The sequence below is a fragment of the Homalodisca vitripennis genome, chromosome 1 (assembly GCF_021130785.1).
Source record: "Homalodisca vitripennis isolate AUS2020 chromosome 1, UT_GWSS_2.1, whole genome shotgun sequence".
In the NCBI taxonomy this organism is placed as follows: Eukaryota; Metazoa; Arthropoda; class Insecta; order Hemiptera; family Cicadellidae; genus Homalodisca; species Homalodisca vitripennis.
The window spans coordinates 158,469,885-158,488,490 of NC_060207.1; the positions used below are offsets into that span (position 1 = coordinate 158,469,885).

At 32.2% G+C, this 18,606-nt stretch overlaps 1 protein-coding gene across 1 annotated transcript; it reads right to left on the reverse strand.

Moving 5' to 3' along the window:
- Positions 1-3,430: 3,430 nt before the first annotated feature.
- On the reverse strand, positions 3,431-14,518 carry LOC124374986 (peptidoglycan-recognition protein SC2-like). Its single transcript, XM_046833119.1, has 5 exons — positions 14,380-14,518; positions 10,671-10,731; positions 9,826-10,067; positions 5,540-5,726; positions 3,431-4,471 (listed from the first exon to the last, which is right to left on the reverse strand). Exons 1-5 carry the CDS (start codon positions 14,462-14,464, stop codon positions 4,144-4,146), a joined length of 903 nt encoding a protein of 300 aa, XP_046689075.1. The 5' UTR covers positions 14,465-14,518; the 3' UTR covers positions 3,431-4,143.
- Between the last annotated feature and the right edge of the window lie 4,088 nt (positions 14,519-18,606).

Below are 18,606 nucleotides of genomic sequence, written 5' to 3' on the forward strand. Positions count from 1 at the left end.
GTGGTGTTTTACTAAATCCCTTACTTATCAGTGTTGCAAACTTGATCCTACACAAATATTCAGATTTAATTGACATTGTCAATGACAAGTTAAAGCCAAAAGTGTGTATAAAAAAATCTAATGACTTTGTACTGTACTGTGTCCTATACCACTGGAATTATACTAAATTTCAGTAACATGTAGGTGTACTGGTGCTGAAAGAAATTAAACAAAAACACAAGACCTTCACAAACCCTCAGAGAATTTTTCTAACCAAATAAACTACCTTATATTAGATACCTTTACATGTAAGATAACTGGAAGGAATAACCTGTTCTATTCACACAAAAAAAGTTAATTTCCTTATTGTATCCTCCGATTGTGGGTTTTTTTATACAACCTAAGATTCCACTTTTTCTGTATCAACTCCATGGTTGCATTATTTTGCCCGCTAGCTATAAAAAATTCTTTATTTTAAGATGGTGAAATCTGTTTTTGGTTGGAATTCTTTTTAAAGAAAATATTAGTCACAGCCTCACAGCCCTTAAAGATAGTATTTTTGAAGACAGTAAAATAGAAAAATTACGTATTATTCCACGGAAAGATGTAAAAATATTTTTGGAACATCTGATAATAAGAACGATTGGAAGATTTAGTATTATTATGACCTTTATGTGGTATGTACATGAAAGATATCTGGAAGGAATAACGTGTTTTTTAAAAAGTTAATTTCCTTAAGGACAGATATATTAATAATTACATAATTTTCTTACGTACCATACCAATAAAAAACGTTCACTCCCTAAAGATGTAATCATTTTTATCTTATGCGATCTTTATTTGGACACAATTACACAGTTGCATGCATGTTCTATTTAAATGCCTGTAATCCTCTTGATGTGCTCAACAAAATTGTATGCTTTTCCTGTTTTGGGAAATGTATTTTAAAGGGCTATGAATTTAAAATAAAATTGATTACACTTACTACATTAACAGGCAAAGCTATCTATGCATCGTTAAAACCACTTGTTTTCATTGTTGATAGTTGCAGTAGACAGAATTTACTAACCATGATCAAACAGGACTGCTTCTCTACAGAAAGTGCCAGCAATGTGGTCCACTTAGTAGGTGACAGTTGGTGACGTGTTTTAAACTTGCCAATGACTATAATGCGGTTTTCCAGATGGTTTCCTAGCCATACTCAATACCAACTAGAAAATGAGGCCTGAATGCCCAAGTAGTGTAGATCATAAGTAACCAAAACATTCTTATATTTGGCATTTCGACATGAGTCATTAACAATAGCGTGTGATTTTCACTTTCAACAGCTCTTGTATCATCCAAACATATAAAAACAGTGCCTGGTAAATGTAAAAACGCAATATAACAGCCATGCAGAATTGATATTGAGCAAGAGATGGTTTCTGAGTACATGTGTGTGCGCGAAAAAAAGGAATAAAGATGTAAGTATTTAACGAAGTTTTACCACATAACCCACCTCTTACCATGATGTCAAAGACAGAATACTCTGTAGCTATGTGTATACACTTGTGTGTTTTTCAATTCAACAATCCTTTCGTCTTACCTTTCAACTTGGCTGTAATTGCATGCATCAACGCATATTCTTATTGAAAGAGTTTCTTGTCTACAATTATTCATCAGTTTTGTGCAACAAATGCAATGGATTCGACTAACTTGAGTGAATTTCTCGTAATAAGTGCGGCTTATCTAGTGATAAAATAGTGGGAAAAAAGGGAAGATCATGGATGAAGGAATATTTGGGGAAAAGGAACTATAAAATTGAGGGTTAAATACGTTTGGATAAAGGTCTTTTTCACATCTTTACCAGAATATCAACAGTTAACTTTGATACAATGCTCACAAATTCAGACAACCATTTCCGTGATGCGATTCCTCCGGAAACACAAACTAGCTATCATACTTAGATTCCTTGCATACAAATAATACATATACATTTACATACAATTATTTATTAGTACAATAATATTATTGTGGAGTATTAATATTTATATTTGACCAACTGAGTTTTTATGATTATTTATTATTTGAAAACACTTTATGTGGTGTTTCTTGAACACAGTAATTATTGACTGAGCATTAAAAAACATATCACTCGTGGGGCTGAAAAATTTATTATTTGCAGACAAATAGCACATACCCGTGGCTTCCACCGCAATTCCTATGCAACATTCTGTATACTTGATTGGATAGTTCCCACGATTTCAGTAACACAAACTATTTTAGACCAATTTAGGGGAACTCCAAAGTCAAAGTTCGTAGCTTTCTTATTGAAAGCACTTGTGATATAATACAAAAGGATCCTATGATAATTTAAAAATTAAATTAGTTATATCACGCATCAGGTAACCATGTTCAGTGTTTAAGTGGTTAAGCAAAATTGTGAGTAATTCTTATTTCCAGTTTTGCACTACTAATTCAAATTTATTATATTTCCAACGCAAAATTGGAGTTTTCTATTTGGCCCCGAGAAACAATATATATATAAATATATATATATATATATATATATATATATATATATATATATATATATATACCTACATATAATATTGTAATGAGGTTCGATTCAAAACTGTACAGTTTTCTATGTTGCACTAATATAGATACTGTTATTGAAAATAAAAGGAAAAAATCAACATCAATTATAATACTTACATCATGACAATTGTCATCCATATGTCTCATGATATAGTAAAGTACATGATCTTGCTTGCCAATCAATATTTGCTTTATCATACTATTTCCTTGGACCAGTCTAGGAATTATATCAGTATATATACACCTACTCAATAGTGTATACCTCATCAGTGAGAAATGGAAGCAATGTCCCCTCAATGATTTTCTGTCATAAAAATTGCATTTAGTGTTTTGTGTATTGCTTTGTGATTCCACTTGCTCTAATCACAGGCTCACTGTGTTCGCTTGTTTCCTCGAATTGCTCGTAGTCACAGAGTGAATGGTTTGTTGAATCATGGTTTGTTGCTAATGCCCAGTCCCTCTATATATATTTTTGTTTCTTCAGCTACTGTAAATATGCCATCCCACAATACTTAAGGAAACCAAATTCCTGAAGAATACCTGACATGGAAACATTCACAATTTAGAATAAGTAAAATCCATAATAAATTAATTGGTTCATCTTGTTGCCACAATGTTGAAATAAAAAGTGTTATTACTTTTGTTATTTTTACTCTATAAAATTGTAAACAAATTGAAAATAGTGTATTTACAAATATTTATAAAGATGGGATTTTTAAGTGATTCAGAGCTCAGTGTGGTGTAGCCTGGAAGGATTTTCAAAATAAGAATAGGCCTTTATTCATCGCAGGGATCCTAAGAATGTCCATGTAAAATTCCAGTACAATTGATTGAATAGTTTATGTCTGAAAGCAAAACAAACAAACAGACGCACTTTCAAATTTATAATATTATTATATTAGGATATAAAAAGACCTAATCGTAATAATTTCAATTTGGTACAAACATTTTATATATAAAACTTGTCTTTTTATCATACTGGAAAAATAACAGTTGTTTTTTTTATTACTTGTAAGCCCATAAACTCACTGACAACAGAGATCTAATAAACACTTAGAGCACAATATAAGCTTTTTCAGTGCACTAACCTCAATCTTTATTATTTTTCAGTACAAGAAAATAACAACTGTTTTTATATGTAAGTTGACAGCATAAGTAAGTTTAGTTACTATGTAACAAAAAAATGAAATGTACAAGTTTTTATTTAGTTTTCTTATGAAAAACATTGTTCATCACAAGGAGCAAAGTGTTATCATATTTCAAACAACCTTTTGTCATGAGAACTACTATTATAGTTAAGACCATTTTTTAATATACATAAAATTAGTATAATTATTTTTCAATATACATTAGAAAGTTAATATTGTATTAAGCTAAAGAGCTGCACTGTAACAATAAAACTATAAAATATATTTGTCATAAATTATCAAAACATCAGAATAAAAAGTACTAACTAATTATGGCAACATCCAAATTTTAAAGACATATACTGCTATAAACTCATGTTAAAGATGAGAATAGTCAACAATCATTTGAATTATCTTCATGCCTTATTACCAATCAGTTATCTTATTTTATACAGATCTATGAAGTGCATTGCAAGGCTTTTGTGCTGTCCCAATGTGGCCACTGCCTGATGACGTTGAACACTTGAAGTCCTGGGCTGGCCACCTGTATCAGTTGACAATGGGCGAACAGTTTGTAGTCTGCGGCAATCTTGCCCGTGGACTGGCCCAAAGCTATCAGTCGTTGAACAGCAGTAATCATGGCCTCCGGTGCTGCAGTTGATACAAAGTTGCCGATCAACGCCACACCAATACTCCCGGTATTGTAATTTATGGTGTGCGCTCCAACGTGCGTCCACCCTTGGCCCTCAAATACAGTACCATCTCCTCCAATAAGAAAATTGTATCTGGATGAAAAAGCATTCAAGAATAAATTACTCCATAAAAGGACTCTTTACAAAATCTCTAAACCTATTTTACGTTATTTAGAAAACAAACCTACAAATTATCATGTTTCTGCTTTTATGTGTTAAGCTAGATACGAAAATATGTGTTAATTACAAAACTGCAGCACTTGAATTTATCATACTTCATGTACTACTTTTATCAATATCGTATTCTTCTGAACATGACTCCAATCAATTTTGGGTGGAAGCAGTAGCCACCATTTCAATATAACATTATTAAATGTTTAACATAATGTCATCATCATGTATTTTGAATCTATCTTTTAACAAAGGACAAATCAAAAGTGCTGCTAATAAAAAGTTTGTAAAGTAAGCCCTTAAAACTTGGATACAATCGAGAGTTGGAGGCACACGGGCCTGTTGTTGTGTATTCTATAATGTTACAGAAACTTAGCAAGCTCGTACCCGATATCACCATATGAGGTGTGGATATTAAAAACTGGACCGAGGAAGGAAAAATTTTACTTAAAAAATATATTTAAAACTTTAAATCACCCTCTTCAATGTATTCCCCTCTTTGGTCTCTAAACCGCCCCATGCAAAATTCTCCACTTTGAGTAGCAATGCTGCAGATCGTTTTCCGTAATCCCGTTCATTACTTCCGTCATTTTTTGTTTATTGCTTCAGCAGTCTCAAATCTTTAAAACTGGCTTGACTTTAGTGAATAAAAAAGTCACAGGGGCCAAGTCAGGTGAATACAGTGGATGGTCTAAGACGTCTGAATGTTGTGTTTGGCTAAAAACGTCTCGACAGATAAAGCATTGTGAGTGGGGGCATTGTCCTGGTGGAGAATCCCTTACTTGCTTTTCCACAAATCATTCCGTTTTCTCTGTGAATGCTCACATAAGTAGTCAAGGGACTAAAGTAAGTAATGCTGATTCACTGTTAGTCCCTCTGGTACCTAATCAATATACACAATTCCCTTTATGTCAAAAAAATAATGGTAACAGGTCTGTTGTTGTGTATTACAAGCATATTTAATGTTACAGAAACATAGAAAGCTCATACCCGATATCACCATATAACTGATTGTGATATTGTTGTATGGACTGGATGCTGAGAATACAGTCAGACTTGGAGGTACACAGGTCTGTTGCTGTGTGTTCGATAATGACCCGACTTAATGGCAGGGGATGACTGAGAAACTCAGGCCGACCTTCCTCAGCTCCCCATCCTTCTCTGGTCACTATGTTCACTGCAACATCATCACAAGCTCATGGAATGTAAAATCAGATATCACATAAATCTGTATTTGATATTTATACTACCAATGCATAGCTTTAAACAGTACGATATATAAAGTTTGATTCAAATATAAAAATATTAAATTATTTTCAACATTAAAATAAATGTATTTATTATAAGTTAAAATGCCATTGTGATTACATTGAACAATTTGTTTACCAGTGCTTGATTTGTATAGTAAAACTTGTATTTGTTCGTGTACAGTGGAATACTTGTAGAAAGGAATATTGAAATGTAGACTTCTAAAAACGATACATTTAAAATGTTTCAACTTAACACTGAGTATTAGTGAAGCCTGTCACTATTGGGGCTGAAAAAATTTTATTCTTGTCTATCTGTTCACAAAATATTTTGAAAAGGAATGGACCTATGGACTTTTCCATGAAGCTTCAATTAAATATAAGCAACATTGAGTTCGATGATAGTACATGTCACTTCATGGGATTTGTCTGAATATTAGCAAATATTTTTACATTATTCTTATGGCAAACCTTGATGACAAAGAGAAAATATCAGAATAAATAAATTTTCAAACAGGCTGAGTACAATCATATGAGATTTTACCATGTGACAGTTTTATTCATAGAGTAAAACGAAAAAAGTAATAGAGTGGTATTCAATGTTAAAAGTTGTTGACAATATCTGATTCCAGCCCAGATGTACATCTCTGCCACATGCTACAGTAACACATGTTTTCTATAGGATCTGTTTGGGACTTTTGCAACAATTTCTAAAACTACTAAATGTTCAGCACTGTCTTTGTGATCATATATTTTCTTTATCAACACTGTTTGCTGCAGGTCTCTAGTTCCAGTCCAATGTTTTGTCCAGTACATTTTCATAACAGATTTTTTCTATGTCTAAATATTCAACATTTCAGCAAACATCACTCCATGGGTGTACTGACAGGAAGGAAGGGGTAGATTTACGAATGGAATATTTGATTTATAAATAATTGATCGCCTAATAATCTATTTTTCATTAAAAATTAAATTTATGTAGGACTTTGAAATCAATCATAATCTAACTTACAAATTCAAACTTTATAATTAATTTAATGTACTAAATACACAATACTGCACACATAATAATTCATTTTAGTTTAAAAGCTAAATATTTTAATTTCACCATGACGCAGCAACTACAAAGGCGAGGTTAGTTTTTACTATTTCTTGTGGCTTCAAGAAAGTGGCTTCAGCTAAAGAGTAAGTGTCCTCGTTATTTATAACCATATGTTACAGAGTACTTCTAAATTGGTACAGGTACATTATTCCAGATATGTTCCTGCTAAACGAGATGAGTCTAAGTACTTTGTACCAGGAACAGCAGTAAACGTGTAAAGTATCTATATCGTTGAAGTACCTGAAAGAGTAAACTGTACAGAATACTTTCGGTTTGTGGACAAATGAGTACCTTGTACAAAGTACCTGTTGCAGTAATCCGAACGTGATCAGTTTTCACAATATTGAGTGAGTTGCCAAGCTCTGAGTTATTCTGTACTATGTTAGTTTGTCATTCATTGTTACTACGAGACAACACCGCCCTGGGCAGTCTGGCAATTTGTACGTTAAAACAAGCAGTTGTCGGTTACAGTAAATTAACAAAACCTGCTTCATTTAATGTGTTAAAAAATAAATGTTTTAAATAGTACTTTACAAAACTTCACCCTCAAGATAATGACTAAGACCTCAATAATGTGACAAATGCCAAAATGTTGTGGACCATTCAGTAAAGAATAAAATTTAAGATGGTAATTTAATAACAACTTTATTTAAATGCTATTCTCACATTATAAACTTACATCTTTAATTACAGAACACTTGTATCTACAGTATCTTGTATAAACGCTTAGTCTTAATCTGACCACTAGTTTCTGAGGTATGAATTTTAAAATTTTCAGCTGGGTTGAAAAGTGGCAAAGTAAGATCGGTATTTTGTTGTTGTTATTATTATATAAAAACTAAAAGTTATTGTTAGTAAAGAGTTTTATATGTTGAAACGCAGAAATAAACAGAATAAATTACAATATAACTCATGTTACTGTAGCTTTATTAGTTACTTTGTGATCAACTGTCAAACTTGGATGTCTATATATTTTGATCGAAGAGTAAACAGCAAGATTTAGTTTTGGTCTTAATTTGAGATTTAAGCTTTACAGTGTTGTTCAATATTTTCTCAATATTATGATTGACAGAAAATTTTAACTATCCCAGTATAAGCTTCTTGTTGATTGATGGTAGAGTGGTTTGCCCTCCTTTTATTAGTTCAGAAGTACTATATAAACTAACGGTGTTAGGACCTAATATTTCAAAAATTGCAAGAGGGAGGGCTCCCGGATCTCCATACTAATTTTTAGGATTTCCCATACCCCAACTCCCCGTTGTTCCAGGCACTCCTCAAAGATTTCTGGATGCACCACTACCTCACACCCCAGCTTTTTGTTGTGTACAATAAGCCAACAGTATTTTTTACAAAACTCAATCTTTCGTTTAAAATTCCAAAAAGTCTGCCTAATTTTTTAATACATGTTTATTATCTTTTTTGATGTTGTCATTTCAAGAAAATATAATGCTGGAGAAAGTAGGTCGTGGAGACTCTGGTTGACCTGTTTCCATTGGACGTGTTGTGCGTTTTTCAGTTTTTATCTAGTTTTGGATTCTTCAGTTTACAAAAATATTTATTTCTTTTATGCATTGTAAAGATGCATACACATACAACAAATAATTAGCGACATGTACCAGCTTTGATTCTAAAACACTACACAAGTAAAATCAAGAAACCCCTAGAACAGTGATAGGCCGTTGAATATTTTTACTGTACTGAAATTTACAGTGAATATCATGTATACGCACTATTGTTACAATTTGAGGGTTGACACAACATTTAGCAGGAACTGGCTTAACTGGTGTGCGTTAATAGAGGAGGGGGTAAGTAAGCTGACACAGCACTGCAATATTAAACTGTTCTAAAAATGACATTGTATATTCAAATTTTCCTCCATAACAGGTTCTGGTAAAGCGTACGGTAAGTACTATCACAAACCTAACACTGTATTTAACTATATTTAACATAATAACAGTTTTTTATAGGTATTAAAAGTATTGCTAATTAGTGAATAGTACAATTATAGAGTAAAAATTTTAACAATCATGTCATCAGCAAAGTGGACATAAATCTTACTATTTTCTTGGCAGCATGTATTCTATAAAATAATTCTAGAGAATTTGATATAATAGTGACTAAAATATATGTTTAAAACATTCCAACATGTAAATATTTCTTTCTTTTTTACTTATTTTATAAAAGAGATTATTTATGTTCTGCACTTTTAAAACATAATGACGAAACATGTGTTGTGTTTCAATTAACATTTTTATAACAAAGGATTAGAGTTTAACTTTTATAAGTAACTGAATTTTATATTATGATAAATGACCACAAGTAAACAACTATTTTATTTTTTTTTCTCTTAGGACAAGAAGCTTATAAATTGCACTTAGTCCTGTAAGAACCTTCACCTGAAGTGAACCCGTGCTGCTTCCGGAGTGACAGGATATTCAGGATGGGTAAGGTTAGGGAGTAGGGGCCGCCTCCTATCGAGATCCATGAGGAAGAATTAGGGCACTACATCTCAAAGTCATGTCTCCCCAGAAGAAGTGGAGGCCAGCTCTGAAACCAGCCTCTCCGGTCAAAGTAGGCAGGGGGTGGCACACCCTTGTTGAGGCTAGCAAGAACCTCTGAGGTTAGGGAACAAACCCCACCAACTCCAACAGTCATCTCCCACAGTAGACTAGACCTATTGAATTGCCCATGAACCCCAGAATCTCAACATTTACAGTTAGTGATGTGCCACTCCTGGACATCTATAAGGTTGCCCAGATTGAAGTGACACATCGGTTTTTGCTGTGCCCAGTTGTGGGTTCAACTGGCAGGTATAAACCAGCCAGAAGTGATCCCTGCTGGGTAATTTGGTTCTGGTTCAATATGATACACCATATAAGTATGGACCACTGTATGGACCAAGTATGGACCTGATATGGACCACTCACACTGAAGTGTGCAGGCGGGTAGAGAGGGTGCCCAATGTCCATTCCTGCAGATGGATGCTCTTGCAGGCCCGGTCAGCTGGTAGCCAGTCTCACAGCTGTAGAAAATTAGCCAGTTGTCTGGTACCGTGGTTCCTGGTACCAATCGACATGCAGCGCTTTGCTCAGCACTGGGACATCGTCTCGGGTGGTTCCGATAACTTCCATAGGTCAATCGCTCAGGTATAGAACATGTTGCTTCTCGCCTATAAGGAAAATTATATACTATGACTATTTCAGAAAATATAAACTCATTATAATAAAGAGGTTGGGTTTGAAATTTTGTTAAAATGTTCCTTTAACAGAGCTAGCAAATTTACATGTTAAACATACTACTAGTTGTACTCAATATAAATCCCTTAATTGGCTCAGAGAAACAAGAATCAATATATCAGTTTAAATACCAAGTCAATGTTAATGATTGATGTTTGAAAATCAGAGAACTCTAAACATAATACTAAGGCACCATACGTAATACTCAGGTTAACTCTGAAAAATCAGCTCACTGATTCCTCTTACTTTCTATTTCTCATAAGCAAAATGAAAAGCTCCAAAACACATAGAGTGTTATATCTTTCTCTACAGTATACTATGTAAATATAAATAAACATCATATTTACTATGTGAATAGTTACAAAAATATGAATTATTTCATAATATAATTTATAGTATACACAATAAATAACTTTTTATAAGAAATTATCACATACTCAATCTTACTCTGTTTTATATTATTTATTTGACAAATTAATTTATGGTTTATATTCTCATTTAAAAAAATCATTTTGAAGAATTAGTTCACTACTTACTTTGATATCGATCCAGTATTACTGTTGTAAGAACACACTGTGATTGCAGCATGCCAGAAACCTGAAAAATGTTTGTTAACTCAATAACAAACCGTTAACAGTGTTGCCAGATACCAATAAAAACTATAGTCACACAATTTTAACTCGTGGAAAATTCACAAAGTCGAATTATTAATTTTAACAAGAAACTAATAGATGTCACATGTTTGACAACAAACTAAAATGGTAACCAATACCACAGACTAAATGTGTCTATTAAGTTTAATTCTTTCTCTGTGCCAATACCATAACGTTGTGTAAGTGTCTATTTTAATTCAAATTATAAAGATCTAATATAACATTATAGTAGTATGTTCACATTTTCAACCCCAGATTTCTATGTTCCTCTATAGTACTGTAAGTATAAATATCATTATCATGAATCTTCATGTGGAGATAGTGTTAACTAACATTAAGTGATAATCACTTTCATTTTTTCCCACAAATCCAATTTAAATGAAATAACATAAATACTTGTTATGTAAATTTATTTAAATTAAATATATAATAATACACAAATAGTTAGATGTCCAGTATGAAATGTTTGTTCATAATACAATTTTTTTCATTTTGTCATAGTGTCTTTAAAATTATTTGTACAAGGTGCAAATCAGATATTAAATCAGTAAGTTTCAGCTATCCACAAGGCTGTAAATTGGAATGACAAAATTATGATCGTTTCTATATTCCTGTACATCATCATTAGATTGAGTGGTGTAATAATGAGTAATTACAGAAATAACTTTAAAAATAGGTTTGTTTTTTATGAACTATAGATTGATATTGCTTTAATTTAAACTGGAGCTGATATCGCCTTTGCAAATGAGTTAATCTTCCAACAGGCAACAGCATGCCATGGTGCTCTTCTATCTGTATGCTGCTATGGTGATGGTAACACAATTTCTGTTTGAAATAAAGATGATTCTTTCTAACATTAATTACTTTTGTTGTCTATACAGTAATTAGGAGTGTCAAACATGACCTCAATTTTAAACAATGTCTTACGATTAATTATTCATACTTAATTAGGCTACATATATTCCTTCTAAGAGGACGGTGTCATTTGGATGACCCAGCCAATTAATTTTCAAAACATTCATATTTTTAACTACGCCCAATTAAATACAATGTCCTTTGTAAATGTTAATACTGTTGCTTTGTAACCATAGCAGAATAGCTAAGCCCAGACCGAGCCCCATCCCATCATCCACTAAGAACCAACTTGATGGCTCCACATCCACGTTGCACTTTAAAAATGATTGGGATCATTCAGTCTAGTAACACTACATTTTTAACATATAAAGTACATAAAATCGTTTGACTGTTTAATTATGACATCTATCTTGTTTTAAATCTCTGTAGGGAGAACAAGGTAATGCAGGCTCATGGCACGACTAATGACGTCTGTGAGAACGAAACGCAGTTAGTTAACACAGCTTACAAAATAAGGATATGAAAGAATGTATACTAAAGTTACTACTTTAGCTGAACATATTGCTTGGCCCGATAACCTAACCAGACACACAAGAGGTACTCAATGCAAAAGCCATGTTTAAAAAATTGTTATACAAAATTAGATGAGGTAAATTTATATTTTAGTGGTTTTTACAAAATGTCACATATAAAGAACATGTAGTTTGGATTGTTTTTAAATTCAACTCAATTAAAATAGTGCACTTTTTTCTGTCAGTATCTTCATATAATAGCTGTATATATATATATATATATATATATATATATATATATATATATATATATATATATAATCCTTCACCTAGTGTCTGTTAATCTATTAATTACATGAGCTTGATGTCTGTCAGAATTTTGTTCGCAAAATAACATTAATACCTTCAGAGAGTTTTAGTCATAATAATTGTGTTGTAAAAATACAAACATACAGCTATATGGTAAACTAAATAGGGTGGAACTGTAAGTTAGGGGACCCATCAGGGTGCTTTGTCCAGAGCCCAGCAAAGCTGGCCTGGCGTAATCGGTAGTAAAAAGCCAAGAATCAAGATCGACAGAAAACTAAATTTGTTAAATTTATTTCATAACATTACAAAGTAGATTCTATGTTTATGACAATTGAAAGATTTAGAAGGAAACTGGATTTTTCTGAAAATTTGCTATTGTTTAGTGATACAAAAAAATCAGTACACTGCATTTCGAAATCTGCAATCTGATCTCTTCCTCAAGTGAATAATGTATTTTCTTAATGAATAAGTATTTTTTTGTAAATTAAAATAGTTTTTAAATAGATACAAACTATTTAGCAGTTTTTAAAATTCCAACGGTACTTTTTCAAAAAATCCGGCAATACATAAGCAAGCATGACCACTTTACATGTATGCTTGAACAAACTGGGAGAAAAATCATTTCAAAACAGCTGATACCTTACAACTGATAAAATATTTGTTAAATCTTTCTCCTATGTACAAAGTGAAGCCTTGCATATCATACATTAAACTTTGTACATTATTATACATAAGATAAATATTTTTAAATTCTGTATGACTTTTTAGCAGTACTATATCTTGTAAATAATTTAAAGTGAATCACAAGTTTCAAAATAACATTCTGGTTTGTTACAAGGAAGTGGTCTCAAGAAAAATGAAACTTTAGCTAATTTGGTTTTCTAACACGTGGAATTTGATGGAATTCATAACTAAGATGTTTTACTACATAAAATGACACTTGGCTTTATTAGAAGTGAAGTTAGAAGTATGAAGCCTCTTTTCCACTTAACTTCAGTATAAGTGTGGTGACCTATTTTATAAAATAATAATTTAAATTGGTTATTGAATATTTTAATTGTAACTGGCTCAAAGAAAATATCAGTTTGTTTAGTGCAAATATACATATTGCCACTTTCAACCTAATATTTAGTACATTTTATTGTTTTAAATTCTTTATACCTGTTAAGGTTTATCAAGAATTTAACATTTACATTTTTAGTGGGCCACCATTTTGAAATTCGTAGAGAAATAATTATTTTTGCCAGTAACAGGCTTTTTATAAGTATAGCATATGTTCAAAATCTCAACTGTATAGTTTTAATTTTACACTAAAATGTAAAAAGGACACACGGATAGACAGATGATGTTTAACATCCTATTTTAGAATGATTGTGTATTTAAAGATAAATGGATACTATAAATTCAAATAAAGTTATATCTGAGAACAAACCACGCTTTTGGTGAAAAAATAAAATAATGTTATCCGTTTGATATATTTCTGTAATTAGTGGTTTTACTACTCCACATTATGAAAAGTGAGTTTTGTGTTATTTGTTTCAAATTATGATTTTTAATCATAAAATTATGGTACATCAGTATTTTTTGGTAAATATTAATATACAAGAACAGTAATGTTTACTTTCTTAAATAATGTTTCATAAATAATATACTGAATTAAATGTGTTTTGTGTTGTTGAACCAAATATAAGCTTAAAAGTAGCAAATGTACAGTTTCCAATCAGCCAGGAATAATAAAACAAAATTTGTTTTTTTCAACAACAATGGAAGCTTTTAAACAAACAGCTGTAACACTAGTCCAGGCAAAGATAAAGTTGAAATATTAATTACTAGATTTCTCAATAACAATAAACAGTTGAACAGTTAAATATATGGCAATTATTCCTGCAACACATTAAAAACAACCTATAACTTACTTGAAAAAGCAGCAATGAAGAGGAAATGGAGTGTAAGCATGGTTGACAGCAGTAAACTGGTTTCGTAAAAGAAGCAGTAAAACATCAGCGGCCTCTGACACACTGACTGATTGCTAATCTACTCATAATTTAGTCGGAAAGAAATCTTTCAAGTAATATATCATCTTGTTTGCCAATCTTGGGATTTTTACTAACTGGTTATGATTAAACTTTACCGTTTTCAATTAAGTTAGAAAAGTTATATCTTTCCAAGAAGCAGGTTGGATAATCCAAAACTTGTACAAATAATTTAGTTTGCATCATACATAACTTTGTAAAAAAAACATTCTTTCCCATTTTAGAACAATTACATTGAAAATATTTTGTATTGATTGTTTAGTAAAGTAGAAAAAAATCAAAGGTGGATTTATGTGGTGACAGTATATTGGTGTTATATTGTTGCTTTATAAGGGAACATATCCACTCTCAATCGCTTTCAAAAATGATTATTCAATAGTGATAACAAATTTGAGAATTTTTCTCTTCTGATGTTAAATTGTGTTCTTCCACAAACATAGATAATTACTAGCATTAAATCAGCAGCATGGTCTATTTCAACTATGTAAAATGTAAGTTTACAGACTGAAATAATCCAAAATACATCCACTTATAGTACTTTGGTTCAATTTCATGTAAAAACAAATGAGAAGTGAATAAAGAAATTGTTATGATATTTTGATTCTTTTGGAAAAACTGTCAATGTAGCCAACTATTTACTATAAATATTGTTTAGAGAGAATCGTTCAATCACTTTACAATTAGTTTTAAGAATTTAATGCCTTCAGTATTCAGCCAAGCTATAGATTAAGAACTGATCCCTAAATAATATCTATCCATTAAAATATCTGACAAAGTTTGGTATTCCATGGCTAAATGCTATTTCATTAAAGATCATTTGTGAGAATTTTAGATAATAGAACATCTTATTTCTGGACAGCCATATACAAAAAAGAATCATTATCCCAAAATTACATGGCATGTATGGAAATTTCATTTGCAACATATTAAAAGCAACCTATAACTTACTTGAACAAGCAGCAATGAAGAGGAAATGGAGTTTAAGCATGGTTCATAGTCATAAACTTGTTTCTTAAAAGAAGCAGTAGTAAACAACATCATCAGTTTCTACAATATTTACAATAACATTAGTTAATAATAATGTAAAGCATTTTCCACCAAAATAACTTATTATTAGAATGTTATAACCTTCATAGTAAAACAATAACACAGAAGACATTGCTGTTGAAGTCTATTCTACTCCCATGTAAACTACTCAATGGATAATCGCATTCCTAATTGTTAAGTGTTCACAAACTTTCAAGTATATGAAGTTTACATGTAGCGTTTATATATAACTAGATTTTTCACTTTTAACAAATCGGAGGACTATTACTTTTTTTATCAACCAAATACAATTATTTGTATAGTCTTAGAATAAGGAAAACAATAATATATTTGTCATTTTTCAAATACTTTTGGTTTACATTTTTGCATAAAATTATAAAGAATTGCTATTAAAAAATCCATGACATTAAAATAAAACTAAATACAGAGACACATATACTATAAAAATGACTCAGGACCTCATTATCATATGTCTGCGCTGTACCAAGGACCATTTTCTTTTGTTGACAATCATATCCAAATGTTGGGCTCTTTGTTGAGGCAACACTCAGATATTTCACCTCAAGAGCCTTTCTTCACAAAGAATTAATGACTTCCAGTTGACACCTGTAGTTAAAGCAAAAGCTTTCCATTCAGTCTTGTATGGAAAACCTTATCACATCAGTTTCCTATTATATCCAGAGCTCCATTCATTAGTTCAGTAAACTTACCAGTCACAAGACTCAAAATATCATCTACATAGCCTTCTGTGAAAATAGCACTATTGTTTGGTAAACTTAACAGATTATCCATGACCAGATTTCAGATGAGAAGGCGGGAAATGGTAATCACCTTTCTGTGAGCAAAGCCTTACTCCAGCTACAAATTTTAGCGTAAGTGCTCTGTCTTATAACTGCTTTACTGACGTATTGCCTGAATGCTGAAAAGCCTCTTCAATGTCTAAGAATGTGCCAAGTGTTGTTTCTTAGGCCAATGGTTTATCATACACAAGAATTTGTACAAGACAGAATCACAATACATCCGTGGAACTCCTGCAATAAACCCTCCTTAGTCCAATATATTGGACCACATGTTTTAATAAATACGAAAACTTAGTGATTGTAATGAGTGAACTGTTGTGGTGTATTTATTTATTGTTAGTGCATGTTTACAGTAAGTTGATACACTACTTGTTTATTGTGGTTCATTATGTAACAGTACTTTATTAGTCTTTTATGTTTTTATTCAGTACAGTTTGTAACTCCTTTTATTTTCTTCCTTAATATTGTTTGTAATTGTAAGTATTAGGTTATTTTTCTACTTTAGGTAATTCAGGGCTTATTCGACATATTTCTATTTATTTGTTCAATATTTAAATTATCCATAGCAAATCCAATCCTCCAATGTATAACAAATAAATAAAAAACAATATAGGTGGGTAAGAAAACACAAATATAATCCAACTCAATATCAAACATGTGATGGTAACAGGGACATATACTTTGATTTTTTTCATAATAAAATATTTGCCCAAGTACAGGGCTTAGTGTTAACAAAATATTGAAAATTACATATAAATGAGAAAGTAATTAAGTGACAAGTTTTGCATAACCAATTAGTACAAGAAGTTCACAGTCCCTAAACCATAACATTGCTTTATCCTGGTCACCATTAGTTAACTAGTTTTTTAACACATCAAAATGCAGCACAATAAATTAAGATTTATCTATTAATATGACCACAGGAACAACATTAACATTACTGATAAAATGTTTTGTATCACAGTACTTACAAGAAATACCTGGACATAAAACTTGGAGGCTGAGTGAGGAGTATTTACCCCTTGAACTGGCGGATTTTTTTGTCCTAATTCATACTGTTTTTGGTTGCTTCGCAGAATATTTTTATAAAATACATAAAACATCTTTTTTACTGTGATTCTACCTATATTTGGTATCATTTTGTTTATGTTGTAAATAAATAGTCAGAGGATTAATAATCAAGTTAATATTTATTAATTAGCAAATATTACACATTAAGTACACTGACAATGTAACACGTGGAAGACGTACGGAAAAGAATAATAATATTTATCTATAACAGCTGTTGTAAAAGTTGGCGCATGCGCACGTTGATTTCTTTGCTGTCGTAGTGTGTGTCTGTGTGAACCACCAATACACGCGGGTATTGTCAATTATTTATAACACCCCTCCTCAATATCTGCGTGGATCGGTTACTTCAGACCCAAGGTCCCACAATGTTGCCAGTGTTTGATTGATGGTAGTGATTTCGTGAAAATATCGGCTACCATTTCGTCCGTCGGTATATGTTCCACCTTGATTCTGTCCTTCTTGCACTTTCTCTCGGATGAAGTGATGACGAATGTCTATATGTTTTGTCCGGGGGTGAAACATAGCATTTTCTGACATCATTTTGGCACTCTGATTGTCGCAAAGAATTGTGCCGTCGATTGAACTCCGTTGCTCCCAATTCAACCAGTAGACGATTCAGGAATATTGATTCCTTTGCAGGCCTCGCCCAGAGCCATGTATTCGGCTTCGGCAGTTGATTGTGCCACTGTTTTTTTTGCTTTCTGGCTTGCCAGCTTATGGCTGCGCCGCCCAACAAGAAGGTGTATCCTGTGTATGACCTTCTGTCCAGTGTACATGCACCCCAATTTGCATCAGCGTAGCCTGTCAATTTTCGGATATTTCCATCAAAATGCAGGGAATGATTGGCTGTCCCTTTGAGGTATCTCAAAACCTTTTTAGCCGAACCCCAGTGATGATCGGATGATTTGTCGTTGAATTGTGCGAGCACACTCACGGTGTATGCTATATCCGGCCTCGTACATACCGCCAAGTACATCAATGAGCCTACCAGCTCTTTGTACGGATGATTATTTGAAGATTTTCCTTGGTCTTCTGCTGTTCCCTCGATTTTTGTACTTGGACTCGCTGGTATTTCCACCGGGTTACAGGAATCCATTCCAAATTTCTTCAAAATTTCCAGAACGTATCCTCTTTGTCCCATTTTGATCCCGTTTTGTTGATCAATTTCGATGCCTAAGAAATATTTGGCTTC